A 24707-nucleotide genomic window follows, 5' to 3' on the forward strand; every position below is an offset into this window, starting at 1 on the left:
TTTTTTAAATATTCTATCACCAAGAAAATTAATTTTTTAATGGTGATTAGGACATTGAAATTGAGATAATACATATTCTTTTTATTTATGGCAAGTCAAAATGAGTGATAGCGGAGCAGGTGAATTTACATTAATAGGAGTTAGAAACATTATGCAGAGAATGTTTATTGTGTCTGAGTTATGTCCGATGCTGCCTGATGATGATGGAGGAGAGAATAAGGAAGATCAGGGGTTGTCACAATTTGTGGTTAGGAATCCTAAGTAGTTTACTGGCATATGAATGCCTATGGTGAGATAATGTTTGATCAAATCAGCTTCTCTAATAATATTATTTCTCAATGAAATATTATTTTAAATGTGCAGCTCACATGGGATAAAAAATACTTAAAAAATATTCAGCTCATCACAATGATGATTGTATTTTCATCACTTTATGACACTTAACCACATATCATATGGATGATTCATTAAAAAGAATGGATTTGCAAGCAAATATTGCTTACAAACAATAGAACTTAAATAGAGGTAAAATAAATAAAAGCTCATTATTAAAGAAAAATAATTTTCTTTCCTTTGAAATCTCTAAGCAATATCCTTAAACAACATATCACAGGTGCACTTTTTAAAGATAAATTTGCTTAATTTCCAACAAAACTAAAGCATACTTAGTTATAGTACTTGAATATATTTAGATTCACAGATTTCAAAAACACTCATCGATAATGATTAAAGTCTGTGGTAAGGTATAGCAGGGCAGTTGTGGTTTCACTTGGAGCTGGCGTTCTTGTTAATATTCCTCCACTGACAGACTGCATTTCTCCATCCAGCCCAATTACTACAGCACATCCTCTTGATTCCTATAAAGAAGATACGAAAAAACTTATTAAGCCATATTCATTGCTTCATAGTTCATTCATTCTCATTCAAATTGTTTTACAAAAATATGAAATAACATCTATACACAAGGAGTTTTAACTAATAAACAGTCTATTTTTGGAGCTAATTAAAACATGCTTTTGACTTTTAGTTGACCACAATCAATATAATTTTTTTGCTCTTTTATTCAAATACACAGAGAATAAAAAATAATAAATTATCCTATTTCATGGGCAGACTACAAAAACCTTCCCTTTGGTACTATATAAATGTATGCTCCAGCTTGAACGTTTTTTACACAATTGCATATAACCTAAAATTAAAAATTAAAATTCTCCATTTAATGTAACACTATTAATTACAACAGAATTGTTATAAATTAAGTGATGCATTTGTATGCAATGATAAAAAATAATTAATTGAATAAATAAAATGTTTAACATTACACACATGATAATGAATTAACATGATCCATGAAGGGTATTTGAAATGTTCTCTTTATTAAAACCTCATAAAGCCAGCCTAGTCAAGAGCCAGATGTTGTAATACCAAGAAGAATAGAGCATTCAGCAGCTAACCAAAGTGCCAACCCAAACATACGATCTTCCAGGGAAACTGCAGTAGGCAAAGAGAAAGGAACTAAATGCATGGATGTGAATTCATGAATTTTTTTGCAGTAAGGTAAGCTTATGAACAGTTGACCCCATGCATTACACTTTTTATAGTTATTATGAGAGTCTACCAACCACAATTAGTTTGAGATAGCAACACTGACTAAACACAATTACATTCTTAAGCCTCCATAACATAATAACAAAGACATTTTACTCATAATAATGTTCATGATACTTGAAGACACTTGTACTCTCAAAATGGAGTGGGAAGAAAATGAGCTGCAAGTAATATCAGTTTCGGTAATTCTAAAACACTCTGACCACCATTTAAAGGTAATCCATTAATTCTAACAAATAATCTTCTCCAGAAACTGAAAAGACAGGAAAAAAATTCAACAAGTGAGCAACGACTTCAGAATGATACCACCACACTTCCAGTTGAGAGATGTAAATCTAGACACACTGGAGTGCACAAGAATGCAAGATACCTGTCTCACATGACTTGGAGCCAAATTTACCATACATTAGCTCATACAACAATGACTAACTTGGATGGGTGATTCGCTATTACTTGGCTAGCATTACCTGGGCCTACTTTCCAAATTAAATTTTTTGCCCTAAAAGTGGTTGTTTCAAATTAAACCACTGATTTTTTTATCATTGTTTGAATGAATACAGAATAATCACTTATTACACCATCAAATTTACATTTCTTCTTGACAATTTGAGTGAAATTGTCATAAATCAGCAGTGGGGAGACAATGATTTTCAACTGGGCAAAAGATCAAATTCAGCTGGCTGACTGAACCAAATATGCACTGTGTTCAGCATAAGTTATCCACTTATTGGGCATCTCCTCAATCTGTTCTTAGTCTTTTCCCTCATAGTAAGTTAGCTAGTTAATTCCATCCTTTTTTGGTTTTAAGCTGTGTAATTACTTCCAATAGTATTACTGATGAAGACTTCAGCAAGCCTTATATTTATTTCCCTGTAAAAGATACTCCTTATACATTCACCAAATATAAAGCAAAATTAAGTTTTGAAATATATCCCTTTATGAAAGTGTACTTTTTGATGTGCTTATATTTAAAAATTAGAATTCCTAACAATGAAATTCTATCTCTATTATTCTCCAGCAGTCATTTGTCGGCTGGATGAATGGTGCCACTGGGTTTTCTAAAGCCCAAGGGCCTTTGATAGGCAGCATTATTTCAAACTTTTCTTAATGCAGGACAACAGAGTAGTTCAGCTAGCCTCCTCTGAGAAAGAAAAGGTACGTGATGCAAAATTTTGCTCCCTTCAAGATAAAAGCAAAACTTTTAGTACATGATTTAAAATATTTTAGTACGGCCATGCCTATAAAAAGTTGTGGCCACACCCAACTATGATTGGTCATTCCCCGAACTTAGGCCTGGCGATGGTAAAATAATTTATAATGAGGTATCTTCATAATTTTTACTAGCATTCATGTAACAACATATTATTATTTACCATCTAACAATTGCAGAATAAATTGATAAATCTGCTATGAAAGTACATAAAACAAAACAATATTAATTTCATCATTAATCGAGTAACAGTACATATGACACAATGCTTCATACAGATGATAATTGGTTAACTGCAACTAGTAATAATGCTTCTCAAAGTTACTTACAGTGCTTCCTTTTTCATTTTGTGAAGATGACACATCGTTACTTGATCTCACTGAAGAGCTGGGCAGTGTCTCCTCTATATCCTTGACGTTTTCCAGTCTCTCATTCTCACAGAGAATTCTTTGTTTACAATTTGATTCCTGTCTGTTTTGAGTCCCAATTTCAGATGCGTCTTCAAATGACGCATCTCCTTTGTCTAACTTGGGACTGACTCCAACAGAATCCAAAAGTCTTGATTCAATATTTCTTATTCCTTCTGGGGTTTCAGAATCATCCTTTGATGGACTGAAGAAATTTAGAAAACAAATCATTAAAAGTAGCACATAGTATAAAGCTCAAATGACTATAACTAAATCCGTAGCATGATGTTAATGGTTCATTGAAAATATTCACAATATATTATAGATTCACAAGTGTGACAATGTCATAAAACCAAAAAAATATGAAGTATACACAATATGTATTTTTGAATATTTTGGTGGCACAACCACCTTTTTCAATGTATGGAAGAAGACAGAGCACCAGTTAGGGGAAGAAGAGGAGAGCAGGAGTAGGGGAGGAGGGATAGAGGGTTTTTTTTGCAGTATTGGGGGTTGATAGGAAATGGGAGGGTACTCCTAAGTGGGGAAGGTTCAGGCCCGGGTCCAAGCAATCTCCTAGGAGCTAAACGCAAGCTGTACCTGGGGTTTGGAGCAATAATAATATGTAAAAAGGGAGGCAGACATACAAACAGCAATTTTAGGAAATCTTGAAGAGGGATGCATTTTGGGAATTGGTGGAGAGGCTAACATAGAAGAATGGTTGCAGGAGGCACAGTGATTGTTTCTGCAAAGGCTGCAAATATGGTTCATTGCCCTATGTAGAAGGGACAGAGTTCGCAGTCAAGTTGGCTAATTATACAATGGGACATGCATTACGGAGTAGAGTGGTATGGGAGAGCATCAGTTGTGAAGGGAGGTATGAAGTGGTGAGGATGGGAAATGTTTTTCGTATGGTTTTACAATGCTCCACCAATTAAGCTTTTGAAGAAATTTAATCACAACTGAAATCTGTGAGATTTTATGCAACTAAGTGTTCCCATTTTAGACCAAGGTGCTCGGTAGCCATTTCACCTAACGCCAGTGAAACGGAAAAGAATACAAGAGAAAAGAGGATAACCAGTGATACATGGTCTTAAAAAGTAGGTACAAGGCATTTAAAGGCACACATAGCTAGAAGAAAATCAGCCATCTAGGACTAATTGGTAGAACATCTAAGCTTAATTATTAGAACATCGGCCGAACAAGTTGAAGGCCTGCGGTTCAAGTCCGAATCGAGGAGGCAGCAGTCTATCCCTGTATTTCATTCAATTCATTTTTTCTGGGACGATTCCCTAATATTCACTGCATATTTAAGGTGAAATCTAAGTACAAAGAAGAAGCATGTTTCTCTGACTTTTTAACTGGTACTGTTTCCAAGTATCCGAGTAACAATGTATACCTTCTTTAAGTGAGAACCGCACACACAAAATATAACAAACGATCCAAACTTATATCTGATATGATGGTAACATTTAAATATATACTTGAAAAAAACAACAACTACTGGCCACCTCCATATATGCCAGGAAGTCTGTTTCAAAAAATAAATATCCATAAACTTTTTAATTCTAGAAACCTATTCTGCAAATTCCACTCTTTCAATCTTTTATTCATGATCATATTGACAACTAGCTACAATGTAACTTTTATCCCAACTTTTACACTCATTTCTCATTTATAAAGGCATTTACAAATCATATTTTCCCTTCCTAATTTCCTTAGTATTTACAAGGTATGAAAATCAAGGTTTTGGACTCATATTATTGTAAATATGATCTTACTATTGGGAGGTTTGCAGCAGAGGCACACCAATTTTTGAAATTTCATTCAGCTACGTATTTGTTTTCATTTCTTTTAACAAAACTGTGTTGAGTATAACTCTGTTTTTATGATATGCCTTGTTATTGTGATTGGACAATAACGACAATTTTGAAGACAGACAAGTTGTAATGAAAAGCAGGGAAACAAACTTGGATTTATCTTGACATGATGAACATAGTTTACAGAGACCATCTCGTGAAAAGAAGTTTGTTCTACAAGTAGGTGGCAAGATTCAGAGGGGTAAACCTTAACATTTGACAATGAGCATTTTGGGCAATCCTCCACTGTTCAAAATGATGCTTCTGCACAGAAATTTGCTATGTGTAATTTAATTTTTTCAAGAAATGATTTTTACAGCATTAGTCCACAAACTGCATATTCATACCTCATATAATGCTCTTTTTTACCAATGAAAATTATTATAACGTTCATAAAGGATAATATTTTCCTATTCTATTCAAAATTTTAAAACTTATTTCATAAATGGTTTACATTTTATTTGTGGCCTATATGTACTGCTATGTAGCCGACACAGAAACCCCATTGTGGTGCAGCTTATTCTCCTTAATATAGCAAATGCTGAGCCCATTCCACCCATGAGGACAACAGATTTATAAAAAAATAGATATTAAAAAATAAAAAATAAGAGGGGGTGATTTCAAGACTATTCTTCCATTTCACCATTCAGAAACACAAAGAAAAACTTTGAACAGATCTGACATACACAATATGAAACTAAAGATTAAGTAAATGCTGCCCTTATGTTTGGACATAGAAATTAAAACAATATTGAGAAAGTGCAGCGCTGGCCACATTGCATTCTTTCAATCAATAAGCTGTCCTGGACATTAGACAATACTTAAAATATAGTGTTTCCTCTCCTTATCATAAAATAGCTATATTTAATTTAATTTAACAAACTTACCCATGTATTTTTTTATGCCGCAGCAAGGCATACTTTGTACTGAACCTGCGAACACAGTGATTACATGGGAATGCCTTGGGATTTGCATGAACTGTAGCTATATGCTTCCTCTGAACGGCACGTGTCTTAAAGGACGATCCACATATTTCACACAAGAATGAGCGCTCATCTGAATGTGAAGCCTGCAGAGAACAAAATCAAGTGTTTCATCTGTTAAATTCCCGATCACATAAATTGTATTATACTACCTTGATCAAAATGTTCCCGGAATAACCACCGTGTGGCGCTCCCATCGTTCCGATTTGAGTTCTGTTTTTTTTGTTAAATTGGTACATCTGTTGTTGATATTCCCTTTAAATCTTAGTGTCATAACTTGACATTTGCAAAAGTTACGTAGCCAAGAGTACATCTATCTCTGTGTGTGTTGGCGATTTTTTACAATTTCAGAAATGGATTTAAATTTGCAACAACGAACTTGTATTAAATTTTGCGTAAAAAACGGATTTAGTGGCGCACGGACGTTGGAAATGTTGGAAAAGTGTTTCGGCAACGATTCTCTAAAAAAAAACGGTCGTTTACCAGTGGCACGAGCGGTTCAGAAGTGGTCGTGAGTCAATCGAAGATGATGAACGCAGTGGCAGACCATCGACATCGAAAGTCGGTGAAAAAATTGATAAAGTAAAAGAAATGTTGGTCAATAACCGCAAATTAACCATCAGAGAAATAGCGGAGGACTTGAACATTGCCTATGGATCCGCCCAAGACATTGTGGTTAATGATTTGGGTTTCCGTCGTGTAGCAGCAAAGTTGGTTCCAAAAGACCTCAATTTCATGCAAAAAAGAGACCGTGTTGACGTCGCAAAAGACATGATTTGCGAGCCTGAATCCGATCCCACATTCATCAAAAGGATCATTACTGGAGACGAGACGTGGGTTTATGAGTACGACACGCAATCCAGACATCAGGCAAGTGAATGGCGTTCACCAAATGAGCCGAGACCAAAAAAACCACGTCGTTTTCAGTCAAAAAAGAAGGCAATGCTGACGGTTTTCATGGATTACAACGGTGTAGTGCATCATGAATTTTTGCCAGAAGGCCAGACAGTAAACAAGGAGTATTATTTGGGCGTTATGAGACGTTTGCGTGAAGCAATTCGCCGAAAGAGACCAGAAATGTGGGCAGAAAACTCGTGGATTTTGCACCATGATAACGCACCGTCGCACAGTGCTATCATTATTCGTAATTTTTTGACGAAAAATGCAACAAATACCATCCAACAGCCACCGAATTCACCTGATTTGGCTCCCTGTGACTTCTTTCTGTTCAATCGAGTTGGTAGGTTGGAGGTGATGGTAAAGTTCACTCAATACTAAGCCCAACAGTGTGCACCATCCAAAATTCAGGGTCGGGGGGCCAGATCCTTTCCATGAGCTGCCTATGGTTTCCCACGAAGTTCTGGTACCCAAATAATCACACAGCATGGGTGGAGCTAAGAAGGTCCAGAAGGCATGCCCGGGAATCGAACCTGGACCCTTTGGTCAGCAGTCCACTGCTCTATCCCTGGACTATCACATCTCACTCTTGCAAATATATCAAATCAAATATAACTGTATTGTTATAATTGAGAATCCAAAACTGAATTTTAGTAAAGCATGATCAAAGCTTGAAAATCACCAAATCAATTATTAGCAGTCTCATCTCAAGTTCACTCAAGCTAGATCAAGTTTTTGGTGGACCCCTGCCGAGTGGCTCGGTGCACGTATAAAATGCAGTGAATGATTGAACAGCGGAACGCTATAAAATTTTGCGTTGGACTGGGGATATCGGGTATGGACACATTGGGCATGATTTGCCAAGTGCTAAAGGGTGAAAGTATGTCACAAACTACAGTTTTTAAGGGGCACAAGCTCTTCAAAGATGGCTGAGAGAGTGTGGAGGAAAAGCCCGACGTTGGACAGCCATTGATGTCAAGAACTGACGACAACATGCAACATGTGAGTGAAGTGCTGAATTCAGATCGCCGGTTAAGTGAGTGCATGATCAAATATTGTATTGGCATTGATAAGATGACAGTACACACCATTATCTTTGAAAATTTAGCAATAAAAAAGACCTGCACTAAACTTGCTGTGAATGTCTTTGAATGGATGGCCAAGAGCAGAGTTGAGTGTCTGCTAGCGAAGACCTGAAACAGTATCATGTCAATTCCTCAACCCTCTTACAGTCCTGACTTGGCATGGCAGACTATTTCCTATTCCCAAAAGAGAAATCGTCCCTCAAAGGACACCACCATGGAACCCCAAGTGTCGTCATAGAAGCTTGCATGCATACACTTGGAACTTACGCACACTGGACCTTATGGAATCCACCAACCAGGGAGTGTCATGGAGAAGCCACAGGCAGAAGTGTGTAGACACTCAAGGGATGTACTATGAATAATTTTGAGGAATTGTAACAATATCTAAAACAAATTATTTTTCCAGAAATTTGATACTTTTTCTACAAACCTTGCATGCATTGCAGTTCATATTATATTCATATGTCTCACTATTCAGAATATTGAGAAACTAGAAGAAACACATATCAATGGAACAATCAGAAATAACTAAGCATGTGAAGGTAAATTTAAGACCAGCAGTGTAAGCATAGCCAAAGTTATTATTTTGCTGGGCTGAGTCAGATGCGGGCCAATAAGTTAATTTTTTTAAATTAATGTACATGATAACTGAAATGCTATGGAGACTCACCATATGGTCCTTCAAGTGGGCTCTGGAACGGCAAGGCTTAGAGCATTGTGGACAGCAATGGAGTAGAGATACAGTGGTTGATGAATCTGAGGCAGCAGTGCCTTCATCTTGAGTGAGAGATGGGTGATGCCTAGATACATGGTGCTGTCGGAGTGTATCAGCTCTCTTGAAGGCCTTCCCACAAGTATCACAGAGAAACGGCCTTACCTCTGAATGAACATCTCTCTGGTGGCGTTCAAAATGTTCCTTTCGCAGGGTCATGTAATTGCACTGTAACAAATTTTAATGATCATCAATGCTAAGGTTATTTAAAGACTAATAAGGTTAAGACCCATGTTCTTTTAATTATTTAAGGTTACATTATTTGTCATAGGGAACGTTCCTACTTATTCACATATTTAATGGGAATTATGGATAGCTGTAATTTCCATAACCATTCAGCAACTTTGGAGCTTTATTTTATGTTGTTACCAAATAGGCGTTCAGATGGTTCCATTTTTAATTTAATACATTTCACCCCATCTACATTATTCTCTACCTGGTAGGTGCAATATAGGGCCTCAGTTGGCATCACTTAAGGCCACAAATACTTTCGGAACAGTGCTGACAATTTTTGAAGATATATAATAACTGTGACTAACCACAGCTGACATAAATAACACTACAATGACATTGATTTGATAAATTATTTCCAAAATAAGAAGCATCAGTTGAGAGAAATTAGTTGATTATCTTATTTATTTAATACTGGGAATATGTAGTACATACATATTTTTAACAGTAGCTTACTAATTAAGGCAGAGAAATGAATGAGCATTTACAATTAAACTTCTAACACCTGCCTCAATGGACACAAAAGAAATACTTCAATATCTTGGATTACCATCTTGAGATACTTTTTACCTCCTTTGATTCCATCTAGGATATCTACAACTTTTCTCTCTCCCATGCTTATGCATTACATTCCTCTTCATTATAATTGCTGAAAAACTGAATAGCGATTGTAGAAATTTCTTTGCTAAACTGTCATTCCTTCATTTGTCCTGTTGTTTGAATTTCTCCCAAAACCTTTCCATACCACTATACCTTTAACTTTCTTATTTATTGCTCTTATTGTCCATGTTACTTTTTATAACCCCCTAAATATTTAGATTACAAATCCTACAGTATGTACTCATCTCCTGGCTTTGAATTCCAAGTTTCTGGTCTTGACTCTGTTCAATGTTCTTTTCCAAATCAGGGTTTTTTCTAATATCTTTTTTATAACTTTTAAATATTTACTTAAAGTCATTACCAACAATTACATGCTCTTTTTGACAGAATCTTTACCCAATGCAATTCTTTTTTAAAGATCCTTCCTAGTTTTTCCATATTCATAAAAAAAACTTCCCAGGAAGAATTATGCTATTTGGTCTGGTACATCCCTTCCCATTCTAAGGTTTGACTTAGCTTCGAAAAATCCATCTTGTAAGTGTTATGACATACACAACATCAGAAATAACAATGTACTAGCATCTGTCCTAATATAATTCTAGGAAATAAGAAATATTTTTTCAGGTAAAAAGGATTTTCTTAAGCTGCATCTCTCCTTGATTTATGGGTCTGTGAAGTCCAGTTGAAATACCAAATACAAACTAAGACCTAAAAAAAAGGTCCACATATGAACTCCTGCATTATGTTATAGCACCTATGATGTACTGGCTGGAACATTTGAATTTTGACCACCAACTGTTCTCAGGAAATATTTATATAATATATGAATAATAAAGAAACATAGTAAACACAGAGCAAGTGAGTAATAGAATATTATTAGAAGCAGCAAACACTGAACCAACAAACTTCGTCACTATTCAACTTAACATACCAAAAAGCAATCAAAGGGAGGAATAAAAGACAGGGTATATGACCTATTAAAGGAAAAAAATTGTGGGTGTCCATAGGAGGAAACATTTAATAGTCATGGTGGATTGAAATTCAGTGAAGGCGACGGGAAAGATGGGAGAGAGGTAGGGAACTATATTTTAGAAACAGGAAATGACCAATCGGAGAAAGCAATAAAGCACTGCAGGAGACTGGGTTAGATACACTGGCAGTTTAAACACCAAAATAAATTCAAGCATACATGGAAAATACCTAGATATTCAGAGAGATTTCAGTTAGACTATATTACAGTTTGACATAGATTTAGGTACAATATCTCCAATTCGCACAGTTTCCAGGGAGAATAAGTGGGCTAGTACTACTGAAGTGCAATGTCAGATTCAAGAGGATAAAATAGAGAAGATGGTTGATGAAAGAGGATGTAAAAGTATTAAACATGACAAAAAGTAAAAGAAAAATAGGAACATATCAAGAAAGGGATATTTAAAGCCAAAAACTAAAATAGACAGGAAAATAATAGGGGAAAAGAGGCCTAGTTAACACAGTGCAAGAACATTGAAGGTTTTCAAAGAAGGGGTGAAATGGGTACACTGCAGAGAAAGGTGAAAAAACTATCGGAAATTATGAGGGGAAAATCCATGCAAATTATTGAAAACACCTCAGGAAAATTATTAACTGAAACAAGAAAGATTCAGCGATGAAAATAATGCATAGAGGATGTATTTGATAAAGGTATTCAGGCATCAAAAGGTCAGAATATTTTATTAGCTCTTTGTTAGTTCCCATCCCAAAAAAAAGGCAATCATATGGAGGAATGTAGAACAATAAGATTAGACATGCAGCAAAAAAGTAATTAGGATCATCGATAAGAGGATGGAGAGTATGCCCACCCTTTTATAGTGGCTAACTCTCTGGAAATTTAATCTTTACATGCAGTAAAAAGGGAAGGTATCATGTCTCTATAACCTTTATTAATTCCAGATATAATTAAAATAATATAAATAATAAAAAAATGGAAATCATAAAAATAATCTAGATTTACTGGGCATTTAATGGAAAATTTTTATTAATTTATTTTGAAGAACATTATTTTAATGAAATTTCAAATTAAGATAGAGCACCACAGGAAGGATGAAAAGGTACGTTCACAGCAGCCTACTGTGCAAATGTACTAGGTACATTCACAGCTGCAAAAGGGTTCAAGAAAAAGGGATTCTGCATGGTCTTGTATGACTCAAAAATTGGTAGATGAAATATGATGCCAAGTGATTTGAGGCTTCTGAGATGTGGGTGTGAAGAAGGATGGAAAATATATAAATAATATATAAATATAAGGAAATATATAAATAAAAGGTAAAACCAAGAAAGATGTGCTAAGCATTGTAGGTGAGGAGAGAGGTTTATTGGAAGAAAAAAAAGGCAGGAAAAATGAATGCAGAACATTTTGATGAACAATGGAATGCTGAAGACTGTGATATATGAAGGACAAAAGTAAGCTAGGAAGGGGTAGGATTGGGATAGGCATGTTGGATGGAATAAAGGGAGATGGAATATATGAGGTATTGAAATTCAGTTAATTGTAGTGCATGTTTCGGGCTACATCTTGTCAAGAGAGGCTAAGAAATATAGGAGTGTACATTCAATGTCTACCCAAAACCTATCTCAAATGATAGACTACCAAGAATAATCTGTTTCCAAATAGCCATCCAAAAGCCATACACAGGATGATCCTTGTATGTTCTTATGGAGTAAAAAAGAAACCTATTAAATGCAAGGATGGATGCTATCGTGGGATTATTAACATACCTTTTATTTTTTTTTTAAATACTGAAACTTAATTGACAGCTTGAATAGTTCATTAACCTTTGAAGGTCATGCTATTCACATTTTTCAGCAAAAATGCAGGGAGAAATATTAATCAATAAAAATGTAATTTTCAATTTCAGTGAAAATTTAAGTCAGACACTTAATTAGTGTCCTTATACTTTATAATAACTATGACCAGGGTGAGATAAAACCATTAATTTAAAATCTCCAAGCATAAGGCGAGCAACATCAAAGTATTTATGAAGCAATCAAGAAGTAATTAGGGAAGGAAACTGACAAGTCATTTGACAAAAGCAGTGAAATATGAAATAAACAAAACACACAAAACTTTGTGCAACTTGAATATTTAGGAGCAGGCTCTATCGGAGTTGCTCCAAAATTAAATCTATTTTGACTGAATATTCCTGTTAAAAATCATCAAAATTTAATGTTCTGCAAGTCCTCTGTATCGTCAATTGCTTGAAGTGCTTTTTGTATTTCAAAATACAGAGACTGATCACATCTAACTTCTCTTTCAATCTTGCCCTTATTTTTTAATTATATAGTATTTCTAGAATACTTTACACTTACGATCAGGACATGAATTTTCAAGCAGTGATATTAATATTATTATTCTGTTTCACAAATATGTTTTTCACATTGTGGCTATGTATTTTTATATAAGAATCTCATATATACATATATATATATATATATATATATATATATATATATATATATATATATATATATATATAATATCTTCGAAATGGAACGCTCTTCGGCGACACACAAATATATAAAAACACAGATGTAGATTTTTAGAATATAGAGACACAAAGAAAGGACACTCACAATTTGTTATTTTACGTTTCGACAGCACGGCTGTCGTCTTCAGAATTATTCTGAAGACGATTCTGAATGATTCTGAAGACGACAGCCGTGCTGTCGAAACGTAAAATAACAAATTGTGAGTGTCCTTTCTTTGTGTCTCTATATTCTAAAAATCTACATCTGTGTTTTTATATATATATATATATATATCTTTGTTTATATATATATATATATATATATAATATATATATGTGTGTATATATATATATATATATATATATATACTACCTTGATCAAAAATTTCCCGGAATTTATTCAGAAAATTAAAAATACAAGTTTATTCATCTAAATCTATATTGTCCCCTTCAAAGTAATCCCCATCGACTGCAACACACTTATGCCAGCGCTTGATCCAATCCTCGAAACATTTTTTATATTCGGTTTTCGGTATGTCCATCAGTGCTTCCTGCGATTTTTCCATTACTTCCTCTCGGCTGCTAAAACGCGTTCCCCGTAATGGTTTTTTAACTCGATTGAACAGAAAGAAGTCACAGGGAGCCAAATCAGGTGAATTCGGTGGCTGTTGGATGGTATTTGTTGCATTTTTCGTCAAAAAATTACGAATAATGATAGCACTGTGCGACGGTGCGTTATCATGGTGCAAAATCCACGAGTTTTCTGCCCACATTTCTGGTCTCTTTCGGCGAATTGCTTCACGCAAACGTCTCATAACGCCCAAATAATACTCTTTGTTTACTGTCTGGCAAAAATTCATGATGCACTACACCGTTGTAATCCATGAAAACCGTCAGCATTGCCTTCTTTTTTGACTGAAAACGACGTGGTTTTTTTGGTCTCGGCTCATTTGGTGAACGCCATTCACTTGCCTGATGTCTGGATTGCGTGTCGTACTCATAAACCCACGTCTTGTCTCCAGTAATGATCCTATTGATGAATGTGGGATCGGATTCAGCCTCGCAAATCATGTCTTTTGCGACGTCAACACGGTCTCTTTTTTGCATGAAATTGAGGTCTTTCGGCACCAACTTTGCTGCTACATGACGGAAACCCAAATCATTAACCACAATGTCTTGGGCGGATCCATAGGCAATGTTCATGTCCTCCGCTATTTCTCTGATGGTTAATTTGCGGTTATTGACCAACATTTCTTTTACTTTATCAATTTTTTCACCGACTTTCGATGTCGATGGTCTGCCACTGCGTTCATCATCTTCGATTGACTCACGACCACTTCTGAACCGCTCGTGCCACTGGTAAACGACCGTTTTTTTTAGAGAATCGTTGCCGAAACACTTTTCCAACATTTCCAACGTCCGTGCGCCACTAAATCCGTTTTTTACGCAAAATTTAATACAAGTTCGTTGTTGCAAATTTAAATCCATTTCTGAAATTGTAAAAAATCGCCAACACACACAGAGATAGATGTACTCTTGGCTACGTAACTTTTGCAAATGTCAAGTTATGACACTAAGATTTAAAGGGAATATCAACAACAGATGTACCAATTTAACAAAAAAAAAAGAACTCAAATCGGAACGATGGGAGCGCCACACGGTGGTTATTCCGGGAACTTTTTGATGAAGGTAGTATGTGTGTCAAGTTATTGGCTACCATACCCAAAACTATCCATGAAAAACTGAGTGTACAGGTATTTCCCATGCTTTGATCAAGACAACTAGGTAAAGTAGGGGAGGTAGCATTCCAGCTTGTACATATCAGAAGCTAGAGTAACATCAACCAGCCTAGAATGTCTTTAGGGAAGCCAAGAAATGAAAGGAAACTAAAAAAAAACAATTGGCTGACATGACCGAAAACATTAGTCAATCTTTGGATATGAGTAAATTAAAACAAAGAGAAAAATTTTTTCTTTCATAGCACTCAGTAATGCATTAGGTCTATGTACTATCTTTGAAAAAATGTAAACATACTTAATCTTAAATATTTTCACTAATGTAAAAACTTGAAAAACCAGAACAAGTTACTTTATCTCACACCTTATCACACTGGTATAAAGTTGAGTTACGCTTGGCTGAATCCTCACTAACTTGATGGACACGACGGTGACGTTTCAGGAAATGGGGCTGACTGGTTTTATAGCTGCAGTGTGAACAGTTTAAATACTCTTGGACATTTGCAGCTTGCTATGGAAAAAAACATAAATACAATCATTCCCACATGTGCGACAGACAATATGATACATTATTATTAAGGGAATTTTACCATTCAAGGTAGGTTTTGGATGGATACAACTCATACTTTTCAATTCCCATCATCCCTTCCTTCAGTTTGACATTCCTATTCTATTCTTATGCCTTCCTTGCATACCCAAAGTTACCCCTCCATCATAGTCTCTCACATCTCTTTCCAACCCACTCAGCAATACTTACAACTCCTTGACTGACTGGCAAACCAAAACTTGATTATTCACACGCATGAATAATTTTATGAATTGACTATTGACTTTCATTCATTTCTCCAATTCTTCCCATGCCGCTTTTACCATTTCCTCCAGCTATGCATTGAAAATCAAGGATAACAACTGATACTACCATCTTCCCCTACCCTAACACTACCCATCCCGACTCTTCATTCTTCATTTGCACCTGAGCAGTCTGAGATATGTACATCTTGTGGATACGTCTCTCATCCCTCTAATCTACCCCTTATATCCTATAATACAGTAACTAATTCTATCTAATTTACTTGCTGAATATCTTCTCAGAATCCAACAAGTACACCGTGATTGTGTCTTATGTTCCTCTCTGTCAGTGATATCAATACTCTATATAATATATGAGTGTATGTATTGCTCAACCTATGTGTGATCTATAACAACAGATAACTGAGAACTCTATTGAGTTTTTAACTGATCTCTAGGATTGCATATATATCTCCAATGAGTTCATAGAGCAGAATATATGTTTACACTTAACAGCATTAGTTAATCTATACATATTGAGTAGTAGTAGTATTTATGGGAGGCGACCAACAACTAAGGTCATTTTTGCCATTAGGGATGGACAGGAAAGGATGAAGGGTGGAGAGAAACCCAGTGTCGGCATCATCCTAGTCTTTACAAAAGGCACCAAGGGGTCCCCACAGCTTAACATCTCATCCGACGTATGGCATACTCACTCAAAGTGCCATCCACAAAGCACCTCAAATAGAGATATAAATAGCACTGAAAAATATTTGCTGCCGGGATTTGAACCTGAGCCCTCTGGGTAGGAAGCCAGTACATTAGCCACTGCACCATCTAGATCCCCTATACATACTGACCAAAGGTAAGCATCTACATCTTAGATTACATTATGTCCTACTATTTGTAAATGATACCACAATACCATTAACATTACATTACAAAAACACAACACCCACCAAAATCTATAGTTATACATGCCATAGTATATTCTTTGCAAATTAATAATTCGAATTTTTTCTGTCACTGAGAGCCAAACTTTTATTCAAAATTAAGTTTGACAAACATAGCTTTATGAGTGTTGATCCCTTCACTAACATTTATACTCATGACCATTTTTGGTTTATTGATCAGTAGATATTTAGCTGGACCCAGCTATGTCAAGTGCTTGGTGCAATCACTGATTGGTGACTATGTTACTTATAATTTCAAAAGCAATAATTTTAACATTTGAAAATTTACCACAGACCATGATTGTTGACACAGGCAACTAATTTCTGAATAATTACGCAATATGTAGGGACATATACCATGAATTTCACTCATTTTTAGGTTCCAAAAATTTCCTGCAAAAATTATGCCATCCACAAAAAAAAACGTGCACAGGGTCTCTGCCAAAAATGAGTACAATGAATCCAGGAAAATATTTATCGTAGATCAAAGAACAAATTAGAATAAATGCAAACAAGGCACCTTAGACATCCAGCATTCCAAAATGGTTCCCTCTCAAGCTCCTTTTTATTCTTGGAAACAAAGAAAAGTCTGGGCGGTGTCACATTGGGACTGTAGTGTGGCTGGAGCAGCATTTCCACCTTGTGCTTGGCCAGATACTAGGTCACAAGTTCTGATCTCCCAACAGCACCTTGGGGACTATCTTGGCACACACCTTTTTCATACCTAAATCATCCGTCAGAATCCAATATACTATGGTTTTCACAACATTGCATTCTTCTTCTAACATTCTGACACTCGGGCATCAATCAGAATGAATCATGTCTCTCATAATAATGCAAAATTTCTTCACACTGTGTTGTTGATGGATGCCCAAGTTGTTCTTCGTCATTAACCTTCTCTCTACTCTGCCAGAACATCTTGACTCTGCAAAAACCTATTCCTTGGGACATTGCTTCATCTCAATAAGAATCCTTGGTCATGGTTTCCAAACCAAATTTTCCAAACAGAAAATTTAATTGAGTATCATTGCCCCATGGAATATGGCATCGTGAATTTTTGATGCAACCCTTGAACATGGGTCCAGTCTAGCAGAGGTCCACATACTGTTACAGCCCACAGACAACTGAAGAAGTTTCAATTAGCAAATCAATGACCTCCTACCACCTTTCTTGCCATAAATCACCCCACTCCGGCAGTCCATATAATCAAGAAAAAATCATTCTACTTATGTTTGGGGCAGACCTTAAAATCTGAACTCAAACCAGCTGTAAAGATGCACTGAATATAAGACACCAAAAACTCTTTTTTACTTTTAAAGCAGGTGCATATTTGATTTTTTGTTTGAGTTTGATTTTTCTTTAAAATGGAAACATATTTATCTACTTCAAAAGAAAATTTTTGGAAATAAACAGTACATAAAATAAGAAATGAATCATATTACCTCTTTGGAACTGGAAGAATGCTTGATTCGATGGTGACGTTGCAAGAAGAAGGCGTTATCTGTAGTGTATGGGCACCAGGTACAACTTAGTGCTTCAGGGGCATGCTGTAGTTCGTGTCTGCGCAGATGACCCATTCGTATGGTACGAAATCCACATTGTGAGCAGATGTACAATTTTGTAGTAGCCTAATAAAAATAGAAAAGATTTAATGAAATTGATGCAAAAAGAATTAATCAAAACAATTTCATGATAAAGAGTGAATAACAATTTAAATCCTCAGTTTAACAGTCTGGAATGAAGGGAAATCTGCCCAGTGCACACATTTATTTATTTTTTTGACTTATTTAACGGGAATAACCCTTTTACACAAAGAAAGGCAAAAAACATATATTGGTTCCACAATTATAAAAAAATTACAAACAGGTACAAATTACATAAAGTTACATACTCGTTATTGAGAATTAAAATACAATGTAAAATTAAAGAAGAATTTTGATTTGCAATACATAGGTTAATTAAAGTAGACAAAATATCAATATTGAAGAATATCCAAATTAAAAATGGAAACAATATTAATATAGTGTTTGTTACAGGCCAGATAATGGTACAAAAAGATAAATGGTAATAGCAGTTATTAACAAGACCTTGTGGCATCGATTAAGAAAATTTTCCCAATGGCCATTTGGAACAAATTATTGATTGACATGGACAGATATCCACAAAGCAATAATTAGCATTCTAAAATTCTTCGGATATTTTTGATGACATTTTTTTAAGGGATCCTAGGGAGAGAGAAAGTAGGTCAATATAATCAAAACTGTTGGCATCTCTAATAATCTGGCTTATAGGCGAGTAGTAAGTGTAGTTTTGTGTATGATATCTAATTTCAAAGATAGTTTCATACCTTGTGTTATGTGAAGGTACTCAGAAAGATACTGCCCTTAGGAGTTCTGAGGAATCAATCTTGTTATGCAGTAATTTGTAAAAAAAAAGTTAGGTTATTAATTTTTCTACATTTATGCAAGGAGGGGAGATTTAGTATAGGTAACATATCATGATGACTATAAAGATCTTTGTGAAGATTGAATTTGAATGAAATTTTGTGCACAAATTTTCTTTGAATGAATTCAATTGTATGAATATGGAGTCTGTAGTAAGGTGATCAAACAGCAGAGCAGTATTCACAGAGTAATCTAACTAATAAGATGAAAATAACTTTGGTTTCGATAATTTACATTGACCTCGAAGGTTTGAAGGTGTTGGAAAAAGTCAAAATTAACAAGTTTTTGAATGATACACACGTGCTGTCATACTATTAAACATATTATTATCATATAGCTACTAAGAACAAATTTTGGAGGATAAAGTGGAAGACCAAGAATGGAAGAATGAGATAACACATTTTGGTGGGTATTTGAGTAGAAATTAATCCTAGAAGTACCATGGGAGTAATAGAAATGCTTATCACTTCATATGTTTTATTTTTTTATCATTTTGAAGCATAAAAAAAATCTGGAAGAATCTGAAAATATCTATGACCAACTGGAGAATTAAATACCTTGACTAATGGTATATTTTCATCTACAAATTAGATTTGAGTAATTGGCAGCAGATACAAAACAACCCTCACTTGGCCCAACTTGTTACCTTTTTTCTTTTTTTTCATCGCATTTTATTTTGGTATATTAGGATATAAGTATCATGAAGCTAAACATTAGGTTTTACAATGGTCTCGCACATCATGATTTCTTCCCGGGAACATACATTATTATTTCTTTAGTTTAATTTTCAATGGATTCCAAAGATGATCCATCAAATATTAATTTGTTTGTATTCATTTGGAGAGAATTAAATTGAAAGACATAGCCAGTACTAACCGATTAATTATATTCATGGACACTCAGAAAGTGTTAATCCTTTTAGTTCATACTTATAGATATATTAATTTCCTCCTTGTGTTTGCCAATAAAAAAATGAAAATATACCAAATCTTTACACTAAGTTCATTTTCAATTAAATATTTTCCACTTTTTGCAAATTTTGATGTTCACTTCCACCATTTTATTCTATAGAAACCGATTAATCCTCTACTCCAAAATTACACAGTGTTGAGCCAACACCTTAAATGTATAGTCATTTATTCAGCTATGACAGAATTTGAAAGCCCACTCGTCTTATGCAACCAGAAAAATTTTCCCTGGAGGCTTCTATGGAGGGATTCACTAGAATTTCTATAATGCTAGTAGACAAATCAATGTATTTTTACCAGTCATACACTTATTTTCTGTTCAGCTGGGATTTACATTTTTGGAACCCAACATCTATCTTCCCCTTCTCCGAAAACCTATGAATGAACACACAGATTCTGAGCACTTATCCTTCTCCATAATCCAGCTAACTGCCTTCTAACTACTGCTACTACAATATTGATGCTCAAAATATTGAAATGGTAACTGCCATACAATTAATTTATTGCATCTTGGGTGGAGTTCAAAATAAATAAATTGGTTTCCTTATCCTGAATGAATCACGGCTCAAAGAGTTACAATTTATGGCTTTGGCACTAAACAAATATTGAAAAACCATCTAACTAAACATCTATATTTTCCGCCACTTAAAGATAGTTGAGTAGTGCATGTGTGTCTGTTGTTGATGTCAATTGTGCTTTACCTAATCATCAGCCATGCTTTTTAATTGTTTTTTTAAATTAGTTTCATTTTTGAAAGACTATGTAATCCCTCAACATGTATTTTTGAGAGAAAAAGTGAACTGGGGTGAAAAATATTAACAGACAGGGTAGGATAATTTTATTTCATCTTCTGATTACTTGTTGATAAACTGAGGCTGGTAGATGCAAATATTGCTACTTGGAAATTATTTACGGACAGTCTTGTACCTATATGTGCTCATTTTAAATATTTAAATTTCCATTCCAGCAGGAATGTTTGAAGAACAAGGTGGACTTGTCAATAGCCGTGTTCCATTAATATCAACATTCACTGGAAGAGGCAAAGTACAAAGATATAAAAATCTAATTTTAAAGATTATTTTCAGCATGGGTAAAATTTGTTATAATGAATAATAACCTAACTGAAAGTGACATTGGATGGAATGGGGAAAACCATACTGATCTAGAAGACAATATTTCCAGGATATGAGTGAGACTGAAAACCAGGTCAGTGCATTCAGCCAAGATGATCAGTCAGATTGACTTTATTGTGATAGAGAATGCAGCATTGCTAAGAATTTGAAATGCATAACAAAAACTGGGAATACTTCGGTGCAATTTCTAAAATGTCATGGAAAACAAATGTAAACAGTCTAAGGAGACAGCCAGGATTACTAGTAAATGGGAGAATTATGGATGAGAGAATAAGTAATGGGGAAGAATGGAAGTGTGTATAATTTTTTAAACTTTTTAAGTCCTGAAATTTTTAAAATGACTTCAGAGAATTCAAATATGTATACAGGTAGAATGAGCACTAAAATCTAAAAAAGATTTTATTGAACTGAAAGTGTTTATTTATTTAATAGGTGCTAATGACAATGGTGAATTAGATTATCACAATTTATGGTCAAATATGGAAGGCACTCATATCTTACTACAATGAGCCATAACAGATTTTGGGAACTGATGACCTATTTTAGATTTGATGATGAATCAGTGCAACTAAGTCGCATTGAAAAAGAATTATTTGCTCCTACTTGTAACATCTCTCAGATAGAGAATGAGTCTTGTGACACATTACATGCCTGAGCCAATTGTAGTTACAGAAGAAATGTTATCATTATTTCTATTATAATATCATTGTTTCAAGGTAGGAGCTCATTCAAAGTGTTAGTGAAAGAAAAAGCAGAAAAACATGGTATTCTAATAAGAATGCTGTTAGACAGCAGGGAACATAATGTGTTTGGCATAGAAGAGTGTACTGGTAAAAACAAGGACAAATTGTTGCACATGAGAGGTCTGAAAGAAGTAGCAAAATATTAAGTCACTGCTCAGCAAAATTCTGGGTTAAAGGTGACAATGAATAGATATTATACTTTTGTAGAGCTTGCAGAAAAAACTGTATTGTAAATATGGAATAGCTATGGTTGCTACAATGCAGAAAAACAGAAAGCACATTCCTGAAATTTTGAAAATGATCAGTAAAATAGTAAGAGAAAAGGGAGACATTTTTTTAAGTTTTAGGTCTAAAGACCAAGGACAAAACAGATATAAATCTTTTCTATAACTGGACCTAGAGAGGAGGAGAGTTTCACCAAGGACCAAATAACAAGGAAGTACTCACCAAAAATATCAACAAAGAGGTGACCCATTCTTTATTCAGATTGATGTAGTGGCTCTAAATGGCTATTCATAATTTAAGCAAAATTTCCTCAATGGAACAACGTAAAAGTAGACGATGACGATGGTATTTACAGGAGCTAGGACTTGAACTTGTAAAACCATAGGTAGAAACTGTTGAATGATATTTCAGGTTAGCAATATCATATTTTTTTCTGCAATGCAATCAGGTTTGTTGGAAAGAAAAATTTGACAATAGAAAGTCTTGGCAGGTAATTTGGAAAGAAAGCTGTCACATTCATGGTTTTGAAGCAACCTCAGAGAGAAAAATTGAAAAGACACTCAAAAACAACAACTAAATTTGCAAAAATGAATAGTATCCTTTATAGAGCAAATCAATTAAATAAGGTAAGTACAAAAGCAAAGAACAAGTATGATATGGGGATTAACATTAAAAATGTTTTGGGTAATTTATTGGTTAAATAAATTTTTCAATAAACTGGTAATAAAATAATTATTACACAAATATCATGAAATGGAGAAAATTATTATGCATATATGTGAATGAATAAAAGAGTACATTTTATATACTTGGATCATATAAGCGGAATGTATGAGGCATGAAAATGCAAAATCAGGTAATTTTTAATTCCCTGGAACAATATCATAACAGATGAACTAAATAATTTTCTTCAGTTTCAAAATGAAATTATGCAAAGCCGTTGTTTTTCAAGGGTGAATAGATATTAAGTAATTGAATAGATTAAGTCCCTAAAATGCTGTAGAAATAGGGGCACAATAAAGTGAATAATGTCCAGATAAAACAATAAATCCACATGAAAAATGTACTTAAATGCGACCCAGGTTTCACTGTGATGTAGCATCATTTGGCCTGGTAATGCTGCACCACAGTGAAGCCTGGATCTCATCCAGATTTATTTTTCATGTGGATTAACAAAGTTTACACTGTGGTGCAGCATCAGCAGGCCTAAAGAAGCTACACCGCTGTGAAACCTGGGTCGCATTAAAGTTTATTTTTCCGGTGGATTTAGTTTTATTTTGACATTCTTCATCAAGCAACAATTCCACAAAGTAACGCCTGAAACGATTAATTAGGAATAATAAAGACTGTATTCTAGTAATTACCTGTTTGTGCAGCTGAATATGCTTTTTGTAGTGACTTTCTCTCTTGGACTTGAATGAACAAAAATTACAGAAAAACTTGAAAGGAGCTTGCTGTTCATAAATTTTCCTCTTGTCCTTTTCTGATGTTGATTTATTTGAAGGCAGTGGAGTAGACTCACATTCCTCCTTATTAATTCTTGACTTCAGGTTTTTGGGTGAGTTCACACTGTGTACGGCCGGAACATCAGAAACTGAATTGGGTCCACCAGACTCAACACACAAGTCATTACAAGGAGTTAAGGTAATGTTAACATATATCTCATTTCCATCTTCCACATTTATTACTGATTCTTTAGTCGAATCCCTAGTCCCAACAGAATAATTATCAGCTAGTGCTGATGTTTCTTCATTGCTCACACTAATGTTTGTATCATTACATAGTTCTACTGCATCAGAACTTTCATTGTAAATAGTTTTAGGGCAGGACTTTTCTTTAATTCTTTTGTCTGAATGGGACTGTATGAGATTTGCCGACATTTCACTTAGAAAATAGTTCGTAGCTGACGGCTGGAATTTGTTCCCAACCAGATGAGTCGAGTCCTTCAGCGTATTTCTCAAGATGTCCTAAGCGATTGGAATACAGGGCCAGAAAAAATTAGGAGACTTTTAATAAAAATATTGGTAAAATATTGAAATACAAAATATTCACATTAAGTTTTGAGGGCGATAAAATAACAGACAACTTCAGAGGGAGATTTTTAAGGCTCACTAAAAGTAAACATATCGTGCGAATGTACCTCCAACGCTAGTATTTTTTTCCATGATCCTTGGGCGGTGAAATTTCCTTTGGTGTTACATATGATATTGACTTGTGCAATCGAACAAATATGATTGAAAAAACTTAATTTATCTTCAGGAATTGCCGTTAAAAAGGCACCACTTACTACGGCTTCAGCGCTCGAAAATACCTGAAATACAACAACAACGATATTTAAGTATATACATAGAGGTTAATTCAAAAGCTGAGAACTAAAAATCACTTACTTCAATGTCATTGTATGAAGTCATTTGAATTACGTTAATGACTTCCATTTACTGGCGAATTGAATTTTCAATTCATTAAAAATATTATAAAAAAGGAAACAACGCGGTCACAGATTCCAGAAAGCAAAACACAAAACCTTCTATCGCTCGCAACTTACTTCCCCTTTAAACGTA

The 24707-nt window shown here is 34.7% G+C and overlaps 1 protein-coding gene across 1 annotated transcript; it reads right to left on the bottom strand.

The window, feature by feature from the left end:
- Positions 1-367: 367 nt before the first annotated feature.
- On the bottom strand, positions 368-24616 carry LOC139698644 (zinc finger protein 768-like). The gene is made up of 9 exons (XM_071597503.1): positions 24534-24616; positions 24287-24457; positions 23511-24113; positions 18076-18261; positions 15256-15402; positions 8720-8989; positions 5972-6153; positions 3148-3430; positions 368-857 (listed from the first exon to the last, which is right to left on the bottom strand). Exons 1-9 carry the CDS (start codon positions 24579-24581, stop codon positions 714-716), a joined length of 2034 nt encoding a protein of 677 aa, XP_071453604.1. The 5' UTR covers positions 24582-24616; the 3' UTR covers positions 368-713.
- Positions 24617-24707: the final 91 nt, after the last annotated feature.

The sequence above is a fragment of the Hetaerina americana genome, unplaced genomic scaffold (genome assembly GCF_022747635.1).
Source record: "Hetaerina americana unplaced genomic scaffold, ioHetAmer1.1.p SCAF_10, whole genome shotgun sequence".
Lineage (NCBI taxonomy): Eukaryota > Metazoa > Arthropoda > Insecta > Odonata > Calopterygidae > Hetaerina > Hetaerina americana.